At 41.4% G+C, this 26,368-nt stretch overlaps 1 protein-coding gene across 2 annotated transcripts in view; it reads left to right on the top strand.

Annotated features, from left to right (window-relative positions):
• The window catches only part of UST (uronyl 2-sulfotransferase), a 294,362-nt gene that overhangs the window by 239,142 nt on the left and 28,852 nt on the right, over positions 1-26,368 (top strand). For both annotated transcript variants that reach the window (XM_072718839.1, XM_025997981.2), the window contains exons 6-7: positions 3,640-3,737; positions 5,681-5,838. In XM_072718839.1, the coding sequence (XP_072574940.1) occupies positions 3,640-3,737; positions 5,681-5,838 (256 nt within the window). The remainder of the gene's footprint in view (positions 1-3,639; positions 3,738-5,680; positions 5,839-26,368) is intronic.

Genomic DNA, 26,368 nt, shown 5'->3' with positions numbered 1-26,368 from the left:
AGGTCTCGGGCCCAGGAATGAGAGTGGCCCCTGTGAGTGGCTAGAAGCGATTTCCTGAGGCCCCTCGTCCCTGAGCTGCTGGGAAGTGTCACTGATCACTGTGGCGTAGCTGTAGCAGTTCAACGTGTAGGTCTTCACGGCTGACTTTCTGCTTCCTTTCGTTTGACCTTCCACCTGAATCATCTTTTATTTATGTCCTCCCATAGTATTTCCATAGGATGGTTGTGGTCAACACCATTCATCAACCTCTAATGGGCTCAAATGGAACTCAAATCCCCCAGGACATGCCTTGATCTAAGAAAAGAAAAACTGCTAACGGCATTTCTTAAACTAGGAATTTATGTCTTCCCATAAATTGACCTTGTAGGGTTATTTGTGGATTCCAACAGGAAAATGGCCTTGTCCCTGCATGTCCTCAGCTCTCCCTTCCCACCCCCACCAGCTAATGTCCTCTGCCCACTCCTGTAAGCTCCAGGCCAGGATCACTGGGGACAGACTCATGGCTGTGTGTCCTGGCTTTATTCTGCTACCATTTGTTCATTTATCCACTGAATATTTATTGCACCCCCGCTTTTTCCAGGCCGGGTGCTAAGTGCTGGAGACACTGTGGACAGTCTGTGTTCTCGTAGACTTGCCACCTAAACAAATAATGACACAGTTCTTATTCAAAGGAAACTGTAAAGTGATCTCTGGAGAAGCACAGGTGCTGTGGAGTCTCTGGGCAGCCTTGGCAGGCTCTGTTGTCTGCCCCTCCCTTTAGTGCAGGTCTCTGAGGCAGGGCGGCAGTGGTGGGGAGGGCAGTGACTGCATACTGGCCACATCTCTCAACACCCTCTAAACCACTACTCAATTTGCTCAAGGCCTGGGGTGTGAAATCTCCACCTTAGCCAATAGATCCTCTGCCTCTGATCACCCTAGCCCTGGCCAGAGATCCCCTGTGCTCCTGGCTCCCTCCCACAGATAGCAGCTTAGTTATGGGGTCCCTCTGACCTAAGGCTCAGGTCCCTGGGGTGCCGGCTGCCAGACATCACACGGACTCTGAGGGAGGAAGGGAGGTCAGAGCATCTTCCAGCAAAACCCAGTCATCCTCCCACACAAGCCTCGATTTGTTTTACAACATGCAAAGCCCCCTTTTCTGATGAGAAAGGTAAAATATAAGATATAAAAGTATCCTTTATACAAAATAATTTTTACTTAAGATTTTATATAAAACAACATTTATAATAAAAATAACATTTCAGAAATGAATTAAGTCAAAGTTCAGTGTATTCCCACCTTTCACACCTACTGCCAGAAATAACCACTTTTAACAGTTCGGTCTTTTTTTTTTTTTTTTTAAATATTTTATTTACTTATTCACGAGAGGGGGGTGGGCAGAGACACAGGCAGAGGGAGAAGCAGGCTCCATGCGGGGAGCCTGATGTGGGACTTGATCCCGGGCCTCCAGGATCATGCCGTGAGCCGAAAGCAGCGCTAAACCGCTGAGCCACCCGGGCTGCCCAACAGTTCGGTCTTTATCCTTCTAGATATGTTTGTGTTAATGCAAACATATATGTTTATCTTCATAGTGTCCTACATCTTCATATGGTCCTGTAATCGGCATTTTTCGTCTGAAAATTCATCACGGACACTTTCAGGACAGTACCTGTAGATCCTCCTCCTTCCCAGGTGGCCAGTATTTCACTGTAGGAATGTGCCACCCATGAGTGAACATTTGAGTCATATTTTGTTGTAAGAATCTTCTGGTAATGAATATCCTTATATAGGTGGTCCTCAACGTTATTCAACAGATGATCTTTTGACTTTAGGATGATGTAAGAGCTGCAAACGTTCAGTAGAAACTGCACTTGAAATTTTTAGTTTGGATCTCTTCCTGGGCTAGCAATATTCAGGAGGAGCCTCTTTCATGATGCTGGGCAGCAGTGAGCCACAGCTCCCAGTTGGCCATGCCTTCTGGGGTGTTGTCAATTTCTACGCCTTCAACCATCCTGCACCCATGCAGCCATTCTGTTTCTCACTTAAAGTACAGTATTCAATAAATCATGTGAGATATTTAACACCCTATTATGAAATAAGCTTTGTGTGAGATGATTTTGCCCAGGCTCATGTCCATGTTCTGAGCATGTTTAAAGTAGGCTAAGCTAACCTGCAATGTTTGGTAGGTTAGGTGTATTCAATGCATTTTTAACTTAACATATTTTCAACTTACAAAAGGTTTGTCAGGATGTAACCCCATCATAAATTGAGGAAGATCTATATACCCCCTCTGTGTCAGATTCTTCTTAGAAAGGTATTTTGGGTCTAACATCATGCATTTTTACTGGATTTTCATACACAATAAAGTGTTCTTCATCACCCCTCATTTAACATATGGCTGGATGGACAGATGTACTCCATTGGCTTCTAGTATATTCTTCCCTGGGAGCTGTGTAGCCCTGCTTCCCACAGGAGACTCCAGTACTTAGCTAGAGTATTTGTTGCTGAATCTGTTTATTCCAGTTGAAATTGTTATTGTAATTGTGTAATTTAGTTAATTGGTGTATAAACCAAAGAAGTATAAGAGGGAAAGAATAATTAGAAAAAAAAAGGAAAAAAAGCTTATGGTACATTTTTGTGATTTCCAACTTGAACTAAAAATCTTTTTAGTAACTAACCACCTACCCCAATCATATCAGATATGGGGCATCAGCTGATTCATAAACTTCATCAACAATGCAACCATGTTTTCGAGTTACGTCCCCTCTTGACCTGACTTGCCAGTATTGTCTCTGGAAAAACATCCATAGCTGTTGGGTTTATTTGTAAATTGGGTTATTGTTTCTTCTTAGAAATATTTAAGAAGCAGACATGTCTTTTCTAGGGTATCCAGTACAATCCACCTCATAAAAGTTGACTTTTAGACTTTTTCTTCACCCACTAAGCCATTGTAAGCTCTTGAAGTAACAGAGACACGCTCTTCAACTTCAAGAAGAGAAACAGAAAATCTGGAAATCTCAAGTGTTGCCTTTGAAAGTGAGAGAATATATACAAACATCCTGTCACTCTCTAACCTAATAAGACATTAGAAAATATTTTATAGCCTGTCCAAAATCTACAAAGTCCTTTATGTTACTGCTGTCGGTACTTACTATTTGTTGGATGTATGGATATTCAGGGAAATATTTCTATAGGGTTCACTATAGAGAGATCTCTGATTAAGTGAATAAATGAATTAAGAATTAGGCCATAAGAATTAGGCCTAATTAAGAATTAGGCCATACATCACTCAACATATATTTGTTAAGTGCCAACTGTATACCAGTTGCCTGGGAACTTCTGGGTTACAGTGGGTCATGGGTACTCTGGGTAGAAGTGCTGCCAAGATGCTTGTCATCTAGCTAAAGATGTCAGGCCCCTGGGACATGCACAAATGTAATTTACTCAACAGAACAAGCACTCCTGGAAATGCTCAGACCACATGTGCACCTGGCCAGTGGAGCAGGAGGCAGAAAGGCAATAGGAAAGTTTTGTCATGAGATCTATGAATCCTCTCAAGGCTTGCCCATGTAATTTAAGTATCAGTTTCACTTACCCTGTATGGCATTTGACAAAGCACTGCAGAGACCGCCAGACATCTCACTGCTGTGTTTTCTCTTCTAGGATATCAATGAGTGTATTCTTGAAAACTATCCTGAGTGTTCCAACCCCAGATTATTTTACATCATTCCATATTTTTGTGGACAGCATCCCAGATGCAGGTAAAGACTAAAACAGACTTGTGGCATGCTAAGGTGGAGAACAGTAGCAGGAAAGCCACCAGCTGGCACTGTGTGGCAATCTCTTGTATGCCTAGTCTCTCAGCCTTCTGGAATTCAGTTTATGTTTACCATTCATCTTTAAAGATTGCATTGGAGACTCTGAGTGTCCTATAATTGAAGAAATTAACAGATCAAGGTCTGACAGAGGCCTTGGGACCACCCCATAAAGATGTGTAACTGGAATGCCAACCAAACCCATTTTTTAATTTTAACTCCTGTTACCGCTCAAGAGTCGAGACCAGGGGTGAGCTCCCAGCCTGCTCCTCCATAGTGTTCTGGATTCCATCAGCAACTATTCTAACCTCCCTATTATATATAATTAGGTCTGATATACTGGGTGCTCACACTCAAAAGTCAATAGTGTCTCTCCCAGGAGATATTCTTAGTAGAAAAAGTACTTTCTAGTGATTGCCCTTCAACCTTACTTGGATGCTAGAGCTTCTGTAGAATATGACTTAGTTAGGCTTCGGAGTGTGGTCTGCTCACCTCCCACATCAGCATCCCTGGGGCACTGGCCAGGACTCCCCATGTCATCGGACTCTCTGAGACAGGACACAGATGATTCTGGTGCTAGTCTAGCTATGGTTTGAATTCATTGTACTAGACAAGCGTGTAGCCTTGAAAAGAAATGACAGTAACACACAATGAATATTATCCTCATGTAATGAAAAATAAGCCTGCTACCAGAAGTGATGCTTTGCCCCAAAGGGAACATTGATGAGAAGGTCAGTGTATTTCTGAAAAGACCAAGATAAGAAACTATTTCTGAAGGGCAGCCCATCCCTTGTCCTTTTTGCTTGCACTCTGATCACTGCTTAATTACTATGTGCGTTGTTATTGCTGCTTTGCTGAGTTTACTGGAACACGGGACTTTGTTTACGGTATAACTTCTCGGACTAAAAGTGTCGGTTTTCTGCTTTATCATAAACTTCCTGAGTTCAGGAGGCCTCCCTCCTCCAGCCCTCACCCCTGTATAAATGTCTCCTGGTTCACGGTCAGTGCTTCAAACACTGGGAAGATTTGGGGCCAGATGACTCACTTTCTGTCACAGTGAAGATATTTATTCTAAGAAACATGATTCTAACTCCCTCAAGTATTTTTCTTAAATTATATATTTCCTAATCTTGAGGAGCGTACTCACGATGCCTTACCCTGGGACACACATGATGAGTTTCAAAACTCTCTCACAACGCCCCCCCTGTTCCACCTTGACAATTATTTGAGCTGGGCAAGGGCTATGATTATAATTTTTCAAAAAGAGAACACTGCCTTGCCTCAATTCCCTTGGATGGTAAATGCCGGCCAGGCCTGGAGCCCAGCTCCTGTGACTCTTGTCCTTTCCGACTCACTCAGATGCTGTTAGCTCAGAGACCTGTCTTGCAAATGAGATTAGGCTGTTTTCCTTCTGTAATTTAAACAAGCAAACAAACACACCTTTGTTTTTAAAGTCTTTTAAAAAATCAGATGATGAACAGACATGACCTCGTACTGTTTTGATTTCTATAGAAATGCCCTATCAGTAAGTTTCATTATTTCAAAATCTCTAGCCTCATTGGTTTGCTCCTTCTATTAAAAAGCCATTCTAATCTCCCCTTGATTAGTGTTTATAGGACCTACCTACCTGTGTCTGTAATTCTTCTAACAAATCTTTCAGTGAGGGCCCCTGAGGCCCTGGGCAAGGCACTGCCCACAGGCAAATGTGGTAGTGGTCAGAAGGTAGGAAAAGCAAGTGACAGCCATGTCAGGGCAGGTGCTTGGAGGAAATGGGATTTGAACCCATTCAAATGGCGGGGGGTGGGTAGAAGAGGTATGTTTTCTAGCATGTTGTTGCTGCCTTTTGAAAATGAATCTCTGATTGAAAAATCATTTTTATATCCATAAAGGGAGCCTGGTGAGTGGGCCCTTGAAAGAGCAAAACTGAACGTGAATGAAAACTTCCTGCTTGTGGGGATTCTTGAAGAGTTGGAAGATGTGCTGCTTTTACTGGAAAGATTTTTACCTCATTACTTCAAGGGTGTGCTCAGTATCTACAAAGACCCAGGTAATTCCGTTTGCAGCAAAGTCTTCAGCGTTTCGAGGGTTACTCGCCTTGACCAGGACTCAGGCCAATAAAGGAGTGAAAGCTTCTCTTCTGATAAGGAAGAGAGGTTGCCCTGGTTTGCAAAGGAAGGTTAGAACCATGACATACAGATTCCAAAACCTGGAGCATCAGGTCCCAACCTAAACATGCCACGTTTGAAAAGCCTGATGGTTCCATTTCTCTCTTTGGAAAGTGAAGCTGGTAACATTCACATTGACCCTATCCTATGGGTATTGCTGGGGCTCACCCATGAATAGGTGTGCCCATGTTGGGGTCCACTGATGGGAACCACCATTTGATACAGTATCTGCGCCCTACTTCCATTTGACAAAGCACTCTGGCATATTAAATTCTAGCAGTAGAATAGGTAGAGGAGCAAATTGAAAATGCAATTATGACTTTATTCTAACAAATGGAGTGGTTTCTAAATAGAAGCAAGAAATGGAATATTCAGCAGAGCAATTGCAAAAGTTGCTCATAGTGTCACTGTAAATATAATTACTCTCAGAAATCCATCATTTATTTTTCTCATTATTACTTTATCCTGAGAGAAAGGCAAACAACATTGTTTCTTTCCGGCTCTCCCTAATTTACTGCTGCCACAACAAGCCTTGCATACTTATTCACTGATCTGTTTGTTGTCTTGTTTTGTCATCCTGAAATGGGAAGCTGCCTTCTGCTTTATAGAAATGAGGAGCAGATTGAAAGGCCACCCCAAACGCAGCCCTGCTGCCTCCCATTGGACCTCACACCACACCTGCATCATTGGCAGGTGCTGATGCCCATGTGAACTGGCCTTTGCCCTAGATCTTGTCACATAAGGTGGCCCTGCCACCACCAGGGGTTTGCAGGAGGAACATGGCTGGTGGGTGGATGCTGTCCTAGTGTCTCAGCTCCCTTATTCAGAGATGACGTACCTACACATGGGAACACGACTGCGAACCTTCACGTGTACCCTGCAGGTGTGTCTCCTCAACAGGAAATGTGGTCTGAATAGCTAGAAGCATAATAAGCTCTAGTCACTCTTTGAAACTAGGCCTTCCTTTGACCCTTCAACAATGGGCAAATTAAAGGATTTAAAGAGCCATGCCGTGACCAATTTTTAGCTCTGTAAGATAGCATAAACTCGAGTCTTTGTGCAAGTCTTACACTAAATTAGACTTTTTTGAAGAAAAGGTTTAGATTATTCATTGTTATTTCCACTCTTTGGCTTTATCTTGTTGTAGAGCATGCATGTGTGCATGAGTATGTGTGGGTGTGCACATGTTAGTGTGCATGTATGTGTGATACACAGTAGGAGATAAAAGGTGAACGAAATCCTGCGGACACGTGGTCATCAAAAAAAAAGTGAAGGCACTCTTGTCTCAGCATTTGAGAAGAGTTTTGGTGAGTCTACATCACATACATCGTCTGTCCTCAGACCAGGAACTGGTGTCATTCACAGGTGCCATAGCCCTGCACGCGGAAAGTCAGTATCTGGGGTGTGAGCCTGATAATTTAGGTGAGGGTATTTTTATCTTTGTTCTTCTTAAATACAAATAAACCACAAATCGAAACCTTAAGCCCAAAGAGCCCGCTTACCTGCTATTGTCAGAATCTATCATCTTGACCTCTTAGCTGTTTTCTCCATTTAGACATGTGCCTCCTCAAAAACTGGGCCTTGGTCCATGATCCACAAGCATGTTAATTGAAGTAGAACATATTTCTGAAAATTGAGTTACTATTAGCTCTTTTGACTTTAGCCACACCATCTTTCCACCTATAATTTAAAGATTTTCGTCCTTTTGAGTTTGGTATAGCAGTATATTAAATACTCTGAAGCTTGCTGCCTTAGAGATGGTAAGGGTTTTCTGGTACTCCCATGTAGTGGGACCGGAGCCAACACATGACCAGTTCACACCATCCAGCTGTATTAGTGGTTAAAATAGTGAAATATGGCTATACTGCATGCGGCGACCACCCTCCAGGTACACCTGCCACCCTGGCTGCCCCTTACCACCCCTTCCCCCCATCCAACAGTAAAGTAACAAAAGGGGTAATTCATGGGCATAGAGAGAATCTTCAGAACTCTGGCCTAGCTGGTGAACTCTGAATTCAGGTCCTGGGTGAACTGGTTGCCACATACTTTGAATACCACCCCAGTATACCTCTCTCTGCTGCCACACAGCCTGCATTGACAAATTGAACCCTGGAGTGATTGCTCAGGACTTTCCACCATGTTTTGTAGTCTCTTGGGCATCTTCTGGAGAGATTTGTGGTGACATTGAAGGCCAAGCAGTTCCACACTAGCTCTGTTTCAAGGAGTGCCACATCCTCGGGGACCAGGGGATGGGAGATGAGCCCATTTCTCAATATATTTGAGCCTCTATGCAGCTGAAGCACCTGTACTGTTTTCTCATGACCAGCATAAGAAAACCACATGTTGGTGTCAGCCAGATTAAAGGAACAGTGGCCACAAGTCATTTCTGTGATTTCATACCAGAGCTGTCTCATCAGCACATTTTTAGTCTAAATCCTTGGATTATGGCACACTAAAATCATCACTCTTGCCCTTTATTAAAGAATCTTATAACTGAATAGCCTAGAGAACAAAGGGAAGAAAAACTAAAACCTAAGATACTGAAGGATCTAGTGACCCTTAAATCATCATAGATTAACTCCATATAGCTGGATTGAGGTGCACAAACTTCACTGGCACTTGTCCTCTTATTTTTTAAAATGCAGGTGTGTGCTGATTTTTAGTAATCCCCTTCCAGCAATACAAAACACATTGAGATCCGTCTCATTACTGAAGAAAAAGCACTAGTAGCAGTGACTGTGTGGGGTGCTGGTAAAAATAGTAATGTCTGTTTGTCAAACGGGTTGTCACTTATTCTAGATAGGAATGATATTCCTTAATTCCCTCCAAACAGTACTACTTGTTTCAATAACCCACCATATAGGGAAGTTGATAACTTCTCTACATAACTGCTTGACTCTTTGCTCCCACCCTGTTCATTTCTTATTGGAGAGTATGCTGACAAGTAAATTTGGCTCCTTCCAAAAATATTTGAGAAACTTAATTTTTAGGAATTAAAAACAATAGCTTTTTAAATTAATGTTTGCATTCTGCAGAGACCCATTTAGCATATCTCAGAAGAAATTTCTAATAGTAAGCACTCAGAGGAAAATAAAAAATGAATTTTAGCATGTGAATAACCAAGAGACTATGCTCAGATGTTTCTTTTTTTTTTTTTTTAAGATTTATTTATCTATTCATTAGAGACACACACACCCAGAGGCAGAGACACAGACAGAGGGAGAAGCAGGCTCCATGCAGGAAGCCCAATGTGGGACTCAACCCTGGGACTTCAGGATCACACCCTGAGCTGAAGGCAGGTGTTAAACCGCTGAGCCACCCAGGGATCCTGCTCAGATGTTTCTTACAAGCCTGGGGAGCAGTTGCTGATGTGTAGGCAAGTACCCCGGGCAGGGGTGCGGGGCACTCAGTAAACACCACCCAACCTTGGTTTGAGTTTGAATTAGGGAGAACCAAGCCCCAGACAAGTGTACAGGGTAAGGCAGCCGACCTCACTTGTTCAACCTACACAGTCTGAATTGTTTATTGATTAGTCTTAATTGTATTTGCTCATTATTTTCAAAATAGGAAACTGGAGGTGGCCCAGAGAAATGGAAAGGCTTCAATATATGCAAGTAAGGGCACCTGGGTGGCTCAGTCAGTTAAGCGTCTGCCTTCAGCTTGGGTCATGATCTCAGGGTCCTGGGATGGAGTCCTCCCTTGGACTCCCTGCTCAATGGGGAGTCTGCTCTGTCCCTCCTTCCTCACTCATGTTCACGCGCGCTCTCTCTCTCTCTCTCTCTCTCTCTTAAATAAATGAGTAAGTAAGTAAGTAAGTAAGTAAAATACTTTAAAAAGAAAAAAACCAAAATGTGGAAGGGGCAGAACTCACATGTTCCTAAGCCGTGAGTATTTTGTTCATGCTTTTTCACCTTCGCTCTTATAAACTGACACACTGTGAGCCACCAATATTTTTCTTAGTCGTAATTTCTTTAGGAGCTAAAATCACAGTGGTGTTAGGAGCCAAAATAAATAAACAAATTAAATAAAGACAGAGAACATGTGAATATCTGTGATAGGAACATTCCTTAAATGAATGTCCCTTGGCTTGGCAAATAACCGAGCTGTTATAGTTCAATAGCGCCACCTAGCACCCAGACGTTGGAACTGTATGACCTAACATTAACTCCCATTACCTTTCCCCTGCCTGGAGACTGGAAAGTTCACGTGTCCAATTCTTTTCCCTTGTATTTTAAATACTTTCTATTACTAACATTACATCAGTATTCATTTTCAACTTTGTTCCATTATAAATGTAAACATTGGCACCACAGTAGGGAATTTCCTAGACTTCTGTGGGCTGCTTTGAGACTCTGGCCACCAACTATTACAAAGGAAAAATGTGTAATTCCAAACAAATGACTTACATAATAACTCTGCAGAGTTCATTCATAAACTGGGTGCTTTGGGGTTTTTTAATATTCTTATTTAAATGTTTTTAGAAACAAGATAGAGTACAAATTTAAATATTCTTTTACTATGCTTGAATGCTATTTTGACCTCTCAATAGGAGTATAGTATGTATTCTGAGTCCGTGTGCATTGCAGTATTCAAATCTGAGGACATTTACATAGAAAATAATAGCAAATATGTAGAAGAGGAAATTTAATATAGTATGCTATAGGGAAAATTCAAGTGTTCATTCATTAACAATAAAAATGCCAGACTGGTCTAAAATAAATACTAAGTGTTTAAAGCTTTGCCTCTGTATCATAAAGAACAGCCATTCTCTAAGGGAAGAACACTGAGTTAGGAGTTACAGGAGCCTCTAGTCCTCTTTTTTGCCAGGGTTCTGTCCACACGACCCAGGGTAAATGTGTATTTGGTGGCTGATCTCTAAAGGCTGACTTATTTTGATACTAAAGCATCAAGCAGAATATTTGAAGGCTGCATGTCCTACCTTTTGTTGGATAGCACAATTATAGGGTACTTCCCCTCCCCCAAACACAACAGTCCAACAGTCCCCATTGCCTTGCTAATTTCCAAATTAAGCGATGGTGGCTATCGCCACCTAGAGGACATAACAGAATCCTGGATGGAGGGATATTGGTTCAGAAGCTCCTATATGGAGGTAGCCATCTCAAAGTCTCTGGTTACGGTGTCCATTCCTTTCTTTCCGTACAGTATACGTTTCTGTCAAGAAAGCAGGATATCATAATGGTTAGAGCACAGAATCTGGAGTGGAGAGCCTGGCTGCTAAAGCTGCTCCTTCACTGCTGTCACCACAGGCAAAGTAGAATCCCTCTGAGCCTCGGTCTCCCCATCTGTATAAGATGCATGAACAAGGGACGCCTGGGTGGCTCAGCAGTTGAGCATCTGCCTTTGGCTCAGGCATGATCCCGGATTCCTGAGGTCCAGTCCCACATCGGGCTCCTTTCATGGAGCCTTCTTCTCCTCCCTCTGCCTGTGTCTCTGTCTCTCTTTCTGTGTCTCTCATGAATGAATGAATGAAATATTTTTTTTAAAGATGCATGAACAATATCTACTTCACAGGGCTGTCATGAGACACAACTGACCGAATCCATGTAGAGCCTTAAACCCAGAGCTTCACATATGATAAGAGTTCAATAATTAGCTATTCACTTACCAGCCACATCATAGGAGAAAAACGGGGTCTGTGTCTATGAGAAACAGGACATCATGTTGTCTTTGTAACCTCTACATCTTGAGAGAAAGAGAATATATGATGAGCCTTGACTTATTTTGACAGTTACAACTGACCTATAAAATTGTGCGCCTTTAGGAAATGGTATTTCTGATTTAGGAGGGAGGGAACAATTACATTCTGGCTAATATTCTATTTCTGTAACAAGTATAGGGAATAAGTGTATTGGAAATATTACCACAGTGATGCCTTCAGAAGCTGAAAACACACATCCTCCAAGTCACTGAGGATTTTTTTAAATTATCTGTTTTTATACCTCAACTCTTGCCAGAATTATCAGGGAGTGAAGGTTTCAACTTTAAAATGAAAGCCTCTGTTGAGATATGATTGGGGGTAATTACCATTAACTTGTGCTGAATGTTGAATTTTTCAGACTGCTATATCCCATGATATTTAGTAGATATAGGATGGGTGTCCAGAGATTTAATGGATGTTATTCTAAGCAAGACCCTAAGATTAAGTTCTTGAAAAACTTTCATTTGTGCAAAATTCACTTTAGATTGCTGATAATAAGCTTCGTCCAGCAGGTGGCAGTGTCTCCACTTTCTTAAGGATGTGCGTGTAGTTTCTTCATACAGTTTGCATCTGCAGACAGGAGTTTACATAATGCCTGAACACAGATGTATAATTATGCCCAGTTTGGGGACTAAACGTGGAACCCCAGATATCAAAAGGATTCCAAGTACAATTGGTTGCAGTAGTCCAAACTACATAAGAGGAGAGCCATTGGAGTGGGGGTAGAGGGAGTTTTACAATCCAATAACTTTATGTGGGTTAAGGAAATACATATTGTAAACTCTGGTTTTTTAAAAAGTAATCCATCATTCTGCAATGTCTGGATTAAACAGATGCTGTCTTTAATCTTTAATTTCCATTGTTATTTGCCACTTACTATTGCTTTTGTGCTACAATGAAATTCAAAAATATTCTGGAACCTGATAGAGACACAAGTTATGGCTGGGAGGAATTCAGGCTATCCATTTACAGAGACCAATGAAGTTGTTTAAAGAACTCAACTGTCATTTATAAAAATAGGACCCCGCTTGCTACTGGCTCATCTGCCATCAGTATTCTCCACCAATATTTGTTTGTTCACCAGCCATATCCTGGGCTCAGATACTAATCGTGTTAGTACTAGATTATATGTGTGTGTGTGTGTGTGTGTGTGTGTTTATGTTTGCATCCATTCATGTTCAAAGAGCTAAACTCCTTATTATAGTGCAGCCAGCTCTGAGTGAATAGCCTTGGATCAGAAAAGCAGTAACAGTTCCTAAATAATAATAATTTGCATAGCAATTTACAGTTTATAAAGCACTTTCATGTAGATCTCATTGGATTCTTCACAAATCCTCTGAGATTGAGGAAGACAAAATCTTTCATTTTCTAAACGAGGGAACTGAGATTCAAGGAGATTGAGCCACTTGCACACAGTGGCCTAAGTCCTAAGTGACCACAGACATTTGAGCTTCTGTCCCAGGAATCACCACTGACACCATAAACCTGTGATTCTTTATACTTAATCACTAATTCAGAGGTTAGTAGGTATTAAGCATTCCTAGTATGTATTGCAGTTGAAGGTAAGAGCTTAAAAATAAAATCCAGAGGTTATATTTATTTAACATATGGTCTATGCACTAAAGAATATGATGTCAGAAAATGTCAGATCACTAAGGTATTATCATAAGCCAGTGTATGGTAATCCACTAGAAGAAAATGGATCCATTTGACAGCACCTGATACCTTCATGGTCGGGGGTGGGAGGTTAAAAGGGAACTTAGTGCTAGACCTTTAAAACAGTATCTAAAAACTAAAACTGAATACCTGTAATTGTTTCATTTGTAGCTGCTGAGTAAATAGTTTGAATTAACATATAAATATGAACATTTCTTTAAATGAACTCCCAGACACTTAGGGTTTTTCAGTGAATGCTTGCTGAAGAGAACTCTGTAACCACAGTAGCTTTATTTACTTATAAGGACATCACTTTTTTTTTACAAAGAAAGCCTTCAGGGGTGTTTAATTGATTTTATGAAAGCTATATTTGCAGCATTGTATATATACATATATATGTAATATATTTGTAAAAGAAGTATATGTATACTTCTGACCTGTTTCAACTATCATTGTTCATTTTGTTGAAAATAATAATTACCTTGAATTATGTATATTTAAATGTATTTGTGTTTTGCACTTGCTAATTAATTTGCCTTAGTACCATCCCTCCTCCAGGAGAAAGCATCTTCAGTTTTATTATTTAAGAATAATAGGAAAATAGGACCTAATTCACATTGATTTTCTAGTGATAACTTTCCAAAATTATCTCTCTTCTGTGAAAAACTAGCATTTAAATAGCAGATATAAGCTGAAAATACCAGAAAAATTCTACAAACATATTCGGCAAATGTTTGAGTGTCTGCAATATGCCAGTTTTGGGGAAGGGTGCTACAAAGATCAAGAAAGCCTGAAAGCCATCACAAATTGGGCTGGGAAGTACTTCCTAGTGAAGATATTTGTGCCAGGCCTAGAAGGGTATCTAGTTCTCATCAGATGGTTGTGGAAGGAGGCATTCTAGGTAGGAAAATAACATGAGTGTAGGCAAAGAGGGATGAAGGTGCAGATCTGCCTGGAATGCGGGGGTGCACATGGGGATGGCCCAGCCCACATTGGCCCTTGCCTGCAGACCCTGCCTCTTGGAGCTGGAGGGCTTCATTCCTCATAGCTCAGTCATCCGGCTGCTGCTAAGACAGTCCCACCCAAGGCAGGAAGAGTTTCAGCAGCCTCCACTCTCTGTGTGGTACAACCTGGAACTGAGTCACACATACTAATCTCAGAACCAGTAGCCAAGCCACAGTTGCCAGAGGGCCATGTGTCAACCTCCCACTGCCACCCCAGTCCCCTGCCCTCTGCCAAGGCTGACCACCACCCAAGGACCCCTCACTTACTAGCCGTGTGTCAGGAGACTGCCAGGTCCCCAGGTTCCTAGCACTAGGGTTCTTCCTCCTTGCTCTCTTCCTGTCTCCCAACCTAAGATCCAAGCACCCTCTAGGCCAGGGGCACCCACTGGCTGCACGCCTTGCACTGTCTCAGGGGCCTCCACCACTTGTCTACAGACACCAGATTCAGCCCTTTGCCTACCCGCATGGACTTCCTGTCTGTTACCAGTTAATCCCTGACCCAGGTCTGAGCTGGATGGGTCCCCAGGCGTCCCAGGCTGGAAGCCCTTGGGATCATCCTTCCAGAACTGTCACCCTCAGCCTCTGCCTCCCACACTACACACCCCAAGAAGTCGATTTCCTCTGAGTCCCAACCTCATCATCTGGAGAACCCCAGATGCCCCCTACCGTGTGGCCAGGCAGGGGAGTGTACAGTTTTCTTTCCTATGATTCATTTCCCCAAACAAAAAACTGCCTAACAATATCTGGGTGTGTGGTGAAGGTACCAGCGTTCTTCTGTGTTTAAAGGTGAATTTCTTCTACTTGAGAACTTAATCACTTCTACTTTGAGCAGTATTTAGTTGAGCTTGACAGGAATATGCTTTGCACTGAGTAAGAGCATTACTAAGGGGGAGGGCAGATTAGTCACCAGAGTCTCAATTTTTGGATTTCCCTGATAACTCCACAGAGCTAAAATGCTTCTACAGCCTGAGCAAAGAAGATTAAAGAAAGACCTGACCCCCAGGGATGATCGTTGATCTTCATAAAAGACCCTGTGATCTTACTAATCTTTCTTGCTCAAACTGCCAAGGTCCCTGCCCACACTACAGATTCATGTGGTGATGTGCAAAAGGCCCAGACAGAGCATTTCAGAACTCTCTTTGTACCCTTGGCTCCTGGCCTAGCCTCTCTGACATTCTTTGCTTATAAAATGTACCCCCAGCTGGGATGAAGTACAATCCTTACCCATTTTGAATGACTCAACACTTTACAATGGAAGCTTCTATTTTTGTTCAGCTAAATCTTTTTCAAATAAAAATATCATCTGATTTTTTTAACATTTCAGGCATTTGTATCAACATATAATGCTCTGACTTTTCACATCTTGCAAATAGTGTTGAACTGTGAGAGAATACAGTGAAAAACTGAAAACATACCTGTCCACAGATGCACAAAACATTGCTGCCTTTCGTGGTTCCTTGTGGGTTATATTAAGCACATTTATTTCATTGTCCACCATCCCATGGAGAAATCCAGCATAATTCCCCACTGATGAAAATAGGAAAGTTTTGTTTGTCAAGTGGAAGTTTCAGATACTCTGACTGGAAAGACTTAGCTCCCAGTTTTCACCCTGTGCTCATAGGGACTTTTGCTGTATTGTCACAGCCAGACCCTGGTTGAGCTATTTTTCAAAAACATGTGTTCCTAGAATTTTATTTCCCTGTTTTTAAACGATATTTATTAAAGTGATGTGTACATAAGGTTAAAAAACCAATAATGCAAAAAGATGTATAATGACAAGCAGCAGCTTCCTATTCCAACCATACCCATCACAGAGTTGGATTTTCCAGAAGCAAATGCCTTGAGCACAGTTAGCTGTTACTTCTGATAATCACCACACTACTTATAACTAGTATGCACAGGCTACTATTTCTTGATTGATTTCTTCCAGACATTATTTAGTTTTCTTATTCCATCACCCTCAACTCTACTTCCTCCTCTGTCCTCCATTCTCCTGATATGGTTATATCCACATTTTAGATGTGTAGTCCTGTTTATATTACTGTGACTACATACATTTTATTGGCTGCTGATCCAAGTAGTACACCATGATTATATTTCATTTCTTGAACAATTTATTGTTTTTCCTGGAATTAATTATTGCCTCAGTTTTTTTAATTTGTTTAGATTTATTTGCACCTACCAAAATTTTTCATATATGCTGTTACATCCATTGTATCAATACTATTTTTGATATTTTCAATATTATTACCAGATAAGAACATTAGTTCCATTTGCCATTCCTACCTCCCCCACCCACCCCAACACCCCTTCCCTTTTTCCCACCCAGAGCTCTTTAACTTCCTACTTCAGTCTGAGCTGATTACTTACTCAGAATCTCCCTGCAACTTCTCTTTAACACATTTCTGTGTTGGGTTCCTGGTCTCCTGAATCCCAAAGATCTTATTTCTTGATTTAATCATTCATTTTACTTCAAGATATTCTCAGATTGCTTCCTCATATAGATGGATGGAAGATACATTTATTGAGTCGTTGAATGTCTAAAAAGCTTAATATTATATTTCACTTCTTTCTCTATGACTTTCTCATTCTCATTCTCTCTCTCTCTCTTTCCTGGGGTCTTCTCTGTATTCTGGTTATGAAATTTTACAGTATGCCTCAGTTTGCTGAATACTCAAGCTTTATACATACATACATACACACACACACACACACACACACATATATGTAAGTTTTATATATATGTGTATATATATATGTATATAGTTACTTTTTTCAAGTTTTTTAACATACAGTGTTTTATTATTTTCAGGTGTACAATATAGTGTTTCAGCAACTTTATACATCACCTGGTGCTCATCACAAGTGCAGTCCTTAATCCCCCTCACCTATTTAATCCATACTCCACCCCTCTCCCCTCTGGTAACCATCAGTTTGTTCTCTATAATTAAGAGTCTGCTTCTTGATTTGTCTTTCTCTTTTATTCCTTTTGCTCATTTGTTTTGTTTCTTAAATTCCACATATGAGTGAAATCACTTGGTATTTGTTTTTCTCTAACCGACTTATTTCACTTAGCATTATACTTTCTAATTCTATGCATGTAATTGCAGATGGCAAGATTTCATTCTCTTTTTCAATAAGATTTTTTTTATTATTTATTTGAGAGAGAGTGTGCACACATGAGTGGGGGTGGAGGGGTGGAGGGAGAAAGATCAAATCTCAAGCAGACTCCACGCTGAGTGCTTAGCCAGATGTGGGGCTTGATCTCACACCCCTGAGATCATGACTTGAGCTGAAATGAAGAGTCAGATGCTTAACCAACTGAGCCACCCAGGCGCCCCAAGATTTCATTCTTTTTATGGCTGAATAATATTCCTCTGTGTGTGTGTGTGTGTGTGTGTGTATACCATATACCATATCTCCTTTATGCATTCATCAATCGATGAGCACATGGGCTGCTTTCATAATTTGGCTATTGTAAATAATGATGCAATAAACATAAGGGTGTGTGTATAGCTCTGAATTATTGTTTTCATATTCTTTGGGTAAATACTAAGTAGTGTGATTGCTGGTTCATAGGGTAGATCTATTTTTAACTTTCTGAGGAACCTGCACACTGTCTTCCACAGTGGCTGCACCAGTTTGCATTCCCACCAACAGTGGAATTCCTTTTTCTCCACATCCTCACCAATACCTTTTGTTTCTTGTGTCATTGATTTTAGCCATTCTGACAGGTGTGAGGTGAGATCTCATTGTATATATGATTTGCCTTTCCCTGATGATGAGTGACGATGAGCATCCTTTCATGTCTGTTGGCCATTTGTATGTCTTCTTTGGAGAAATGTCTGCTCTCTAGACATTTCTTTTGGTTGGATCATTTGTTTTGGGGGTCTTGAGTTGTATAAGTTCTTTATATGTTTTGGGTACTCACCCCTTATCAGATATATCATTTGCAAATATCTTCTCCCATTCCCTAGGCTACCTTTTAGTTTTCTTGATCATTTCCTTTACTGTGAAGTTTTTTGTTTTGATGAAGTCCCAATAGTTTATTTTTGCTTTTGTTTCCCTTGCCTATGGAGACATAACTAGAACAAAGTTGCCACAGCTGATAAATGGTTATTTTCAAGCTTAAAACTCATGTCTTTTCTTTTTCTTTTTTTTTTTTCTTACATGATTTTATTGCTACCATTTTCTGTTTCCTTTATGAAATGCTGTTGGTCAGATATTTGAGCCCCTGGTTTCATTTTTTTCTGTTTACTTTATTATTTTTGCCTCTCTTTTCATCTCTTCTACTTTTTCCCTCTGGAAGAGTTTCTCATTTTCTATTCCATTCATTCTGCTGAATATTCTCTTTTCTAAGAACTCTTTTCTAATTTTTTTCTTCTTATATAATATATTTTTCTTATTTATTGAATGCAACATCATCTTAAATCTCTGAAAATTATAGAGATTTTTTTTTAATGTTTTCACCTATCCCCTGCATTGCCTCTATTTTCTCCAGGTTCCTTTTTACTATTTTGGATATTTGGACCTCTCTTTTTTGGACTACGGTCTTTCTTATGGTAATCTTTGTCAGAATTTATATTGAAGGGTGAAGCACTAAAAAGCTCATTGGAAATGTTGTGCAATGAGGGAGGCTTATCAACTAATGGACTCCACTTAGGCTGATCAAATAATAATAGAAGTTTTGCTGGAAAAACATTTTTTAGTGATTGTAGGTCCTTTTTTCTCTGGAGTTTGTTCAGTTTCCCCACTGAAGAGTTCTCAGAACATCTGCTTGGGGGATGGGAGGTGAGGTGTGATAAGAGAGTGGGGTGAACATCTGGTGGCTGGTGTTGGAACAGGAGCTGAAGGTCTACGTTCAATGCAACATTCACTTGGTTGTTCTTATATTAGCCCACACTTCTCCCTCTTTCCTCTGGGTTAGGAAATTAGTCTGGAGCCTCTGCCCAAATTCTGTGGAGACTAATCCCACAGTTCCCAGGATATGAGGAACTTCCCTTAGAGAGAGAGAGAATCATTGCAAGATACCTGGCTGCATGCAGCTGTGGAGGGAATTCGAGGCCCAACTGCTTCATACCCAGACTGCTTACCTCATATCCAGCTCTCCCATCTGAGACACCTGGCACCCCACTCTGTCTCTCAGGGGCGGAGCAAGGAGAGCTCATGTCCCCTGATGTACGTCTTCACTGCAACACTTCAGGTGTGCTCCTCTGCTCTGCCTCATCCAGTGTCCTCCTTCATCAGCTTTCATCTCCCAGCAAGTGGTTGAGGTCTGTTTTCCACCAGTATCCTTCTCCAGTTTTGACATCCTTTTCCAGATTTCCGTGGGATCTTGCATTCTTTGATAAGAGTATGATTTTTCACTGTCACTGTAGATTTTCAAAGGAGAGGAGTTGGAGGCATGTAATTAGCCTACTGCAGTTGCTGAGACTTATTCTAACTACCTGAACTTTAAGATCCTGCTACTGGTTTTATGTTAGGTACATTACAGCCGTTTCTCTCATTACGTAGCCACAATGTGACTTGGACCATCGCGCCATCTTTAGCAACTGTATCTGGGGATTATAGTACTGGTGGGATTTCTAAAGTAAAACAACCAATAACTAGACCCCTTCATGGTAATTTATCAATTAAACTCCATTGGGTTTTTACTGAATGATGTTATGCTGTTGCTACAATGAAGTTCCAAACTACTGCTTGAAAAATTACCTTGAAGACAAATCAAGGCCATAGTGGAGATCTCTTTGATGGGAGATAAAGCAAATTCTAAGAACTGATAAAAAGACACTCTCATTGTCAGAGGCAGAGTGTATGACCACCGAAAGATCGCGTTCCATGGAACTTGGCAGAAACAGGTGTCTCCATTTCGTATGCTGTCATGTGTCACTTCGGGGGGGATGTGTCTCCTTTAACTTATGCAAGGAGAGTGGCAAAGACATCCGGATGGGAGAGTCAAGGCCCTCAGTTGGTGAACGCTGTCAGTCAGCTAAAGTCCCAAAGAAAAGCAGCCATTGAGGGGGTTTCTCAGCAGCAGCTGCTTTAGTAACAGTAGCAGCAGCTCATATAACAAATGTTTCATGACGAATGCAAACAAAAGCCAGCTCTGAAATTCCAGCCACGCCATGTCCGAGCCAGTTCAAAATCGTATAACCACTCTGTTCAAGTTTTTCCCCCTCTCTAAATGCATTCCATATGAGCCGTGGTGTGGGACTGCTGAGTTCGCCTGCATTCACTCAGAAAGCTGTTTTTAAAGCCCAGACTGAAGGGAAAGTCAGTCAGTGGGAAAACAAACTCAAAGAAAACACTGGGACTCAGGTGTGGGAGGTGTGTTTGTTTTCCCCAGCCAGGCATGCCCCCCGGAATGGGGGTGGAGGCTGGGAATCTGTGAGCTGCCCTCTGCAGGGGCCTGGGAGTGTGACCAGGCTCCACCAGGACCCCTGGCTCTGCAGTGGCCCTGGCTGTGGCCGACCACTGTTTCTCAAAGTGTGGTCCGGGGACCAGTGCCAGTCCTCAAGCTGCTCGCTCCCAGCTCATGATAAGATAAGGGCAGGAATTGAGAGTAAGGCTTTAGAAACTTGGAAGGTAATTCGGCATGACTGTGATCACTTTTCTCAAAACTCACTCTTATGGGGTCCCTGGGTGGCGCAGCGGTTTGGCGCCTGCCTTTGGCCCAGGGCACGATCCTGGAGACCCAGGATCGAATCCCACATCAGGCTCCCGGTGCATGGAGCCTGCTTCTCCCTCTGCCTATGTCTCTGCCTCTCTCTCTCTCTCTCTCTGTGACTATCATAAATAAATAAAAATTAAAAAAAAAAAACTCACTCTTATTATAGTTTATAAAAGCATCAAACTGAAATAGATTATGGGGGGTATAAGCCAGAGATTGTTTGAGAAACACTGCTGTCTATTCCCTTACTGTTGTGGGCTGCTAGTTGGAAGGTCATCCAGTCAACAACACCGTACCTAAGACATTTGAGGCTTATGAAGTGCCATGATTCTTCCGTATGATTTTGCCTTCTTGGCTTCAAAACTCAAACTACTGCTCCAAGGTAATGGCCAAACACCCCAACTCAAAGAGATATGATACTTTGAAACTCTGCCTTCCTAAAGCTGGTGCCTTTTTGACCTTAAAACCTTTAAAAGTAGCAATTCACATTAGGATAGCACTTTTACAGTTAGCAAAGTACTTTGGATTTATGTTGGCTCACTTTTCCCTCACGACTCTATTAGGTAGTGTTTTGGGTTGAATTATGTCCCTTAACTAGATATGTTGAAGTCCTAACCCTGAATCTGTGCAGGTGGCCTTATTTGGAAATGAGGTCTTCACAGATACAAGCACATTAATATGTGGTCCTACTGGATTAGGGAGGACCCTAAATCCAATGGTCTTCTTATAAGGAAAGAAAGATCCAGACGCAGGGAAGAAGGAAGGCCATTTGAGGATGGAGGCAGAGATGGCAGTTTTGCTGCCACAGCCAAGGACCACCAAAGATTGTCAGCAGGGATAGTCGGAAACTAGAAAGAACAGGAAAGAGTCTTCCCTGGAGTCTTCAGAGGGAGTATGGCCCTGCTGACCCTTAGATCTTGGACATCTAACCTTCCAAAAGGTGAGAGAATGCATTTCTGTTGTCTTAATCCATCCGGTTTATGGCACTATTATGGCAGTCCTAGGAATCTAGGTATAAATCCTCCTCATCCCTATTTCCAGATGAAGGCCTGGAGGTTCGGTGATGATAAATAAGATCTGCTCCCTTTCAAAGCAGCTAACAAGTAGCAGAGTCTGGACTTGAACAAATGTGAGCACTGTCCTCTCCACCAGGTTATCTGTCTTTGTTGGATGAAGGAACTGGCAAAAAAAGAAATATTAACATTTGGAGGAAATTAAATAAGTGACTTCGCAACAATACAGTGAAATATCATGAGGCTATTGGGATTTTATTTGGAAGAATTGTTAGTGAAAAACAAAAACAATGACAAATCCGACATAATATCATATTTATATTGTATATACAGTATTTATATATGTTTATAGTACACATACAGACACACGCAATACGCTTAGAAGAACAAACTGGAAGAAAAAGGACACCAACAGATCAGTAGTTGTTAATTGTACTTATAGATTCTAGATAGCTTTTATTTTCTCCTTTAGACTTTTCCACTTCATCTACATTTACTGTAATAAATGTGGATTGCGAGTGGCCATGGTGTATTACAGCCTGGCCAAGTCCAGGCACTATGCCATGTGCTCTACATGCACATTGGTGTTGTCAGAGTGGCACGACGAGCTAGGTATGAAAACTAGAGGAGGAAAAATGTCCAGACAGTCAAAGGACTATCTCAGAGATCTCACAGCTGGCGAGGGGCAGAGCCAGTCTGGCTCCAAACCTGTGTTCTCTCCACCACGTTTTGTGGCCTCCACTTTCATGCTCAGGGTAAAAAAAAAAAAAAAAAAAAAAAAGAGGCTGGTGGGAAGAGGGGACAGTTAAACAGTAAGGAATCAAGAAGAAACTGTCACTTTGGCTCCTTTGGGCAGGGCTTACACAGCCTAAGTTGTTTGTATGAAATAGAAGCATCATCCTTTCTGCCATTAGCTCTGTAGGAGCTTCTTGAAGACAGGGACCATGACACCTACCTTCCTAATTGCCCATGACAACTACTGTAGAACACTTTAGAACACTTTTTTTTTTTAATTTATTTACTTAAGTCATCTCTACACCCAACATGGGACTCAAACTCAACCCTGACATGAAGAGTCGCATGCTCTTCCAACTGAGTCAGCCAGGCACCCCTGGAACACTTTTCATCACATGTCTGCCTGGATTTCTTTTTCCTATCCTTATCTCCTTTCAGATACCCCTGCCTGGCAGATTTTGGGGAAGACCACATAAAGCACAGTTACTCACCGAGCATTTCTGGGGCAAACACATAGAAGGGCCTACTAAGGGACCAGATGTCCTCTGCACACAATCCCTAAATCTGAAGGCCAGTCAGAGCATGAGAAAAACTTTGATACTGTCTCTTTTTCATGTAGCCTTCTACCTTTCCAACTCAAATAACTCAAACCTTAACTATAAGATATTTAAGTCACTTTTTAAATAGATTATTGAAACCTAGTTTTATTCCATTTATATCTCATACAGTTTCATCACAGAATTTTAATTCTTATCTGTGTAATTCTTTGTTTCCATTATTTTGATCTCATGTTTATTTGTATGTTTTCCTGGAAAGTATCTCCAGGTATTAGCAGATAAGCATTGTAAAAGTAAAATCTTTTTTATGTAGTTCAGTACATGAAAGGCATTTGGTTCAGGCTGTTCTCTGGCATGCATCCCCATTAGGAGGCTGTGCCATTCCTCCGGAGGCTGATGAACTCAGCTCCATGGCACAGCTTTTTTAAGGGCTCAGAAGCATTCCGGTAAAGACTACCAAGACCTCCTTTTCCCAGATTCTTTTTTTATGAACTGAGTTCCTTATCTCCGGTGTCTTACTCATTAGCTATAGTAGAAACATTTTTTTGCTCCGTGAATGAATGATGCATGATGCTTCTCCTCACCCTGAGATACAGTCCGACATTCCCATAAGAACTTGGGTAGCCATCGGTTGTACAAAAGTGGTCAAACATAAGGAAAGCCCATCCTTCCCAGAGAAGGAAATTTCCTGATAGGGAAAGGCAACTGAGTCATTTACTTAGCCAACACTATTAGCAGATTTGCTATGGGCCAGGCAGCATGTGAGCACTTTATAGATATTAACCCAATTCATAGTCATGAGACTTGTCACTGTGGCTGAGTTCCTCCCTCCTTGGGGCCTCTGCTAACCACTGCCTCTATGCTCCCCTCCAGGAGGGCTCTTTTCCAGCTGATGCAGTTGTATGTGAAGAAAGTTTCCTCTTAGACCTTTAGCCCAGTGAGCTAGATCTAGAATGTCCTACAGGAGAGCAGAGAGAGAGAGAGAGGCACAGAGATAGGTGCATAAATCTGGACAATTTGATTTACAAGCTTTAAATGGCATTCTGGGGAGTGTCCCTCAAGAAGAGGAAAAGGAAGCTCCCACTGTGCTAGCCTTCAGTTTAATCATGAGGACTCTTTTCATGATGATAGATTACTGGTGATGGTCTCTGGTCATTGTGAAATGCACGTGCCACTGTTTGGATGCCATTCAGTTTTGTTTCCCCTTCCCCGTAACTGGAGACCCAAGTCCCTCTCTCGGTCATGCCTTGCCCATAACCACAATGAAACATCCTTACTGTGAATAAATGAAGTCTCTGATATGCATCCTCCAACCCATCTTTCTAGATATATTTCTCCTGCTTTGTGCCTGTCTCCAGATCTGCAATATTCCTATTCACCTTTCCCATACCCTAAGCTGCCTCCTCCACACTACCGGCACTTGACACCTGAACCATCCTCTCCCCAGATTAGACTACCATATGGTTCACTGTTCAGAGAACTGATAGATTATTCTAGAAGTATGAAGGTATTCATAGATGACAGTAGCATAATTTATCCTGCCTATGGAAATTTCTATTAATAATGGTAAGAGTAACATTTAGAACAGTGCTTTACACATTGTGAGTACCCACTAAAATTTGGTTGAATTAGTATTGTAGGCATTTTATAAGTGTTTTATGTGGACATCCTAATTTAATTCTCTGAATAACCCAATGACATAGGTACTTTTACTATTTCCATTTTACAGCTGAGTAAACTAAAGTTTAAAGAGATATATATGACACATCACTATTTTATAAAGAAATTCCCTAGAAAAAGTCATTTTAGATATTTTTTATCACATGTACTGAAAATGATTTTAAATAACTTTTTGGAGAAAATACATTGTTTTATGAATAAATTTAATGCACCAGAAATACAGGGAGGTGATGTGAACTTCCATTGGTCATTAAGCCAGTTCATTAGTTTGCATCTTTGGTGCTTCCTTCCGCTTATCACAATAGAGACTAAGACATGAGGTGAAATCTTGGTTGCCTTGGGGTATGGTAATATACTCTTTATCCCAGTAGCCTGCCATAGGTCATATAGCAAGCACCAGGATTTGGACCCAGGCACAACCACTACATAGACCTGTGGTCTAATGGGGTTCTCCTGAGAGTAGCTCACTGTCTACCAAGTCCTCCCTTCCAATGACTGGTCTCTGGGAGAGTCTGACAACATGCCTCTCCAGCTCAGCTGTGAACCCTACCACAGCAGAGTGAGCCTTCTGGGTGTGAGCCTTGACACAGATGGGCCCGATCTGATGGAGATCAACCAAAAGGACTATTGAGCTGGCTCTCAGTCAAAGGAATTGACCCAGTGGACTGAGGGTGGCCATCTTCTTTAGAGCCAGAATATAGAGCTGACGCTCCAAGTGGTGATGAAGTCTTGTGTTTGTTCAGGGTGATTTTTGGCTCTGCCCTACTTCTAGATTTCCACATTATAGCATAGGATATTGTTTGCCTAAGTATAATAGGGCATGTGAGTTGGTTCCTGGCATTAACCATGGAAGATTAGCTTACTTTCACCAACCCAGAATCAGCCCCTATGGCTATCAAGAAAGACCACACAACTCCCAGAGTGTCTATAAGTAGATACCAAACCACATGTGTTATTAGTCTTGATCTTAGACCATATTATTATTAACTTTGCTTTGGTTGAAAGTGGGCCCCATCATATTGTTAAAATAGAGTTTCACAGCCTTTAAGTGACTAGAGTACGTCACTTTTAAGATGTTTTTCTAAAAGAAAATGTTAAATCCCAAATACATTTTTGGCTGAATAGTTGGTTTTAATGGTCCAGAGTCAGAAACTGTAACTTAATTCCTCGTAAAACTTAAATCAATTTCACGAGGGTTCTGCTAAACAGTTCCCTCTGTTCAGCCCGCGATTTCTACATGTTCCTAACCCTTAAGAAATATTAGCATATTCTTCTAAAATGCCAATGTTTTTCCATTAAAAAAAAAAAAAAGAAACAACCCTATTGTCAGTATCTGGCTTCTGTTGACATACGGTAGCATATTGTGGCCTCAATTATG

Source organism: Vulpes vulpes, chromosome 1 (genome assembly GCF_048418805.1).
Source record: "Vulpes vulpes isolate BD-2025 chromosome 1, VulVul3, whole genome shotgun sequence".
Classification (NCBI taxonomy): Eukaryota; Metazoa; Chordata; class Mammalia; order Carnivora; family Canidae; genus Vulpes; species Vulpes vulpes.
This window is presented reverse-complemented; position numbering and strand designations above follow the sequence as displayed.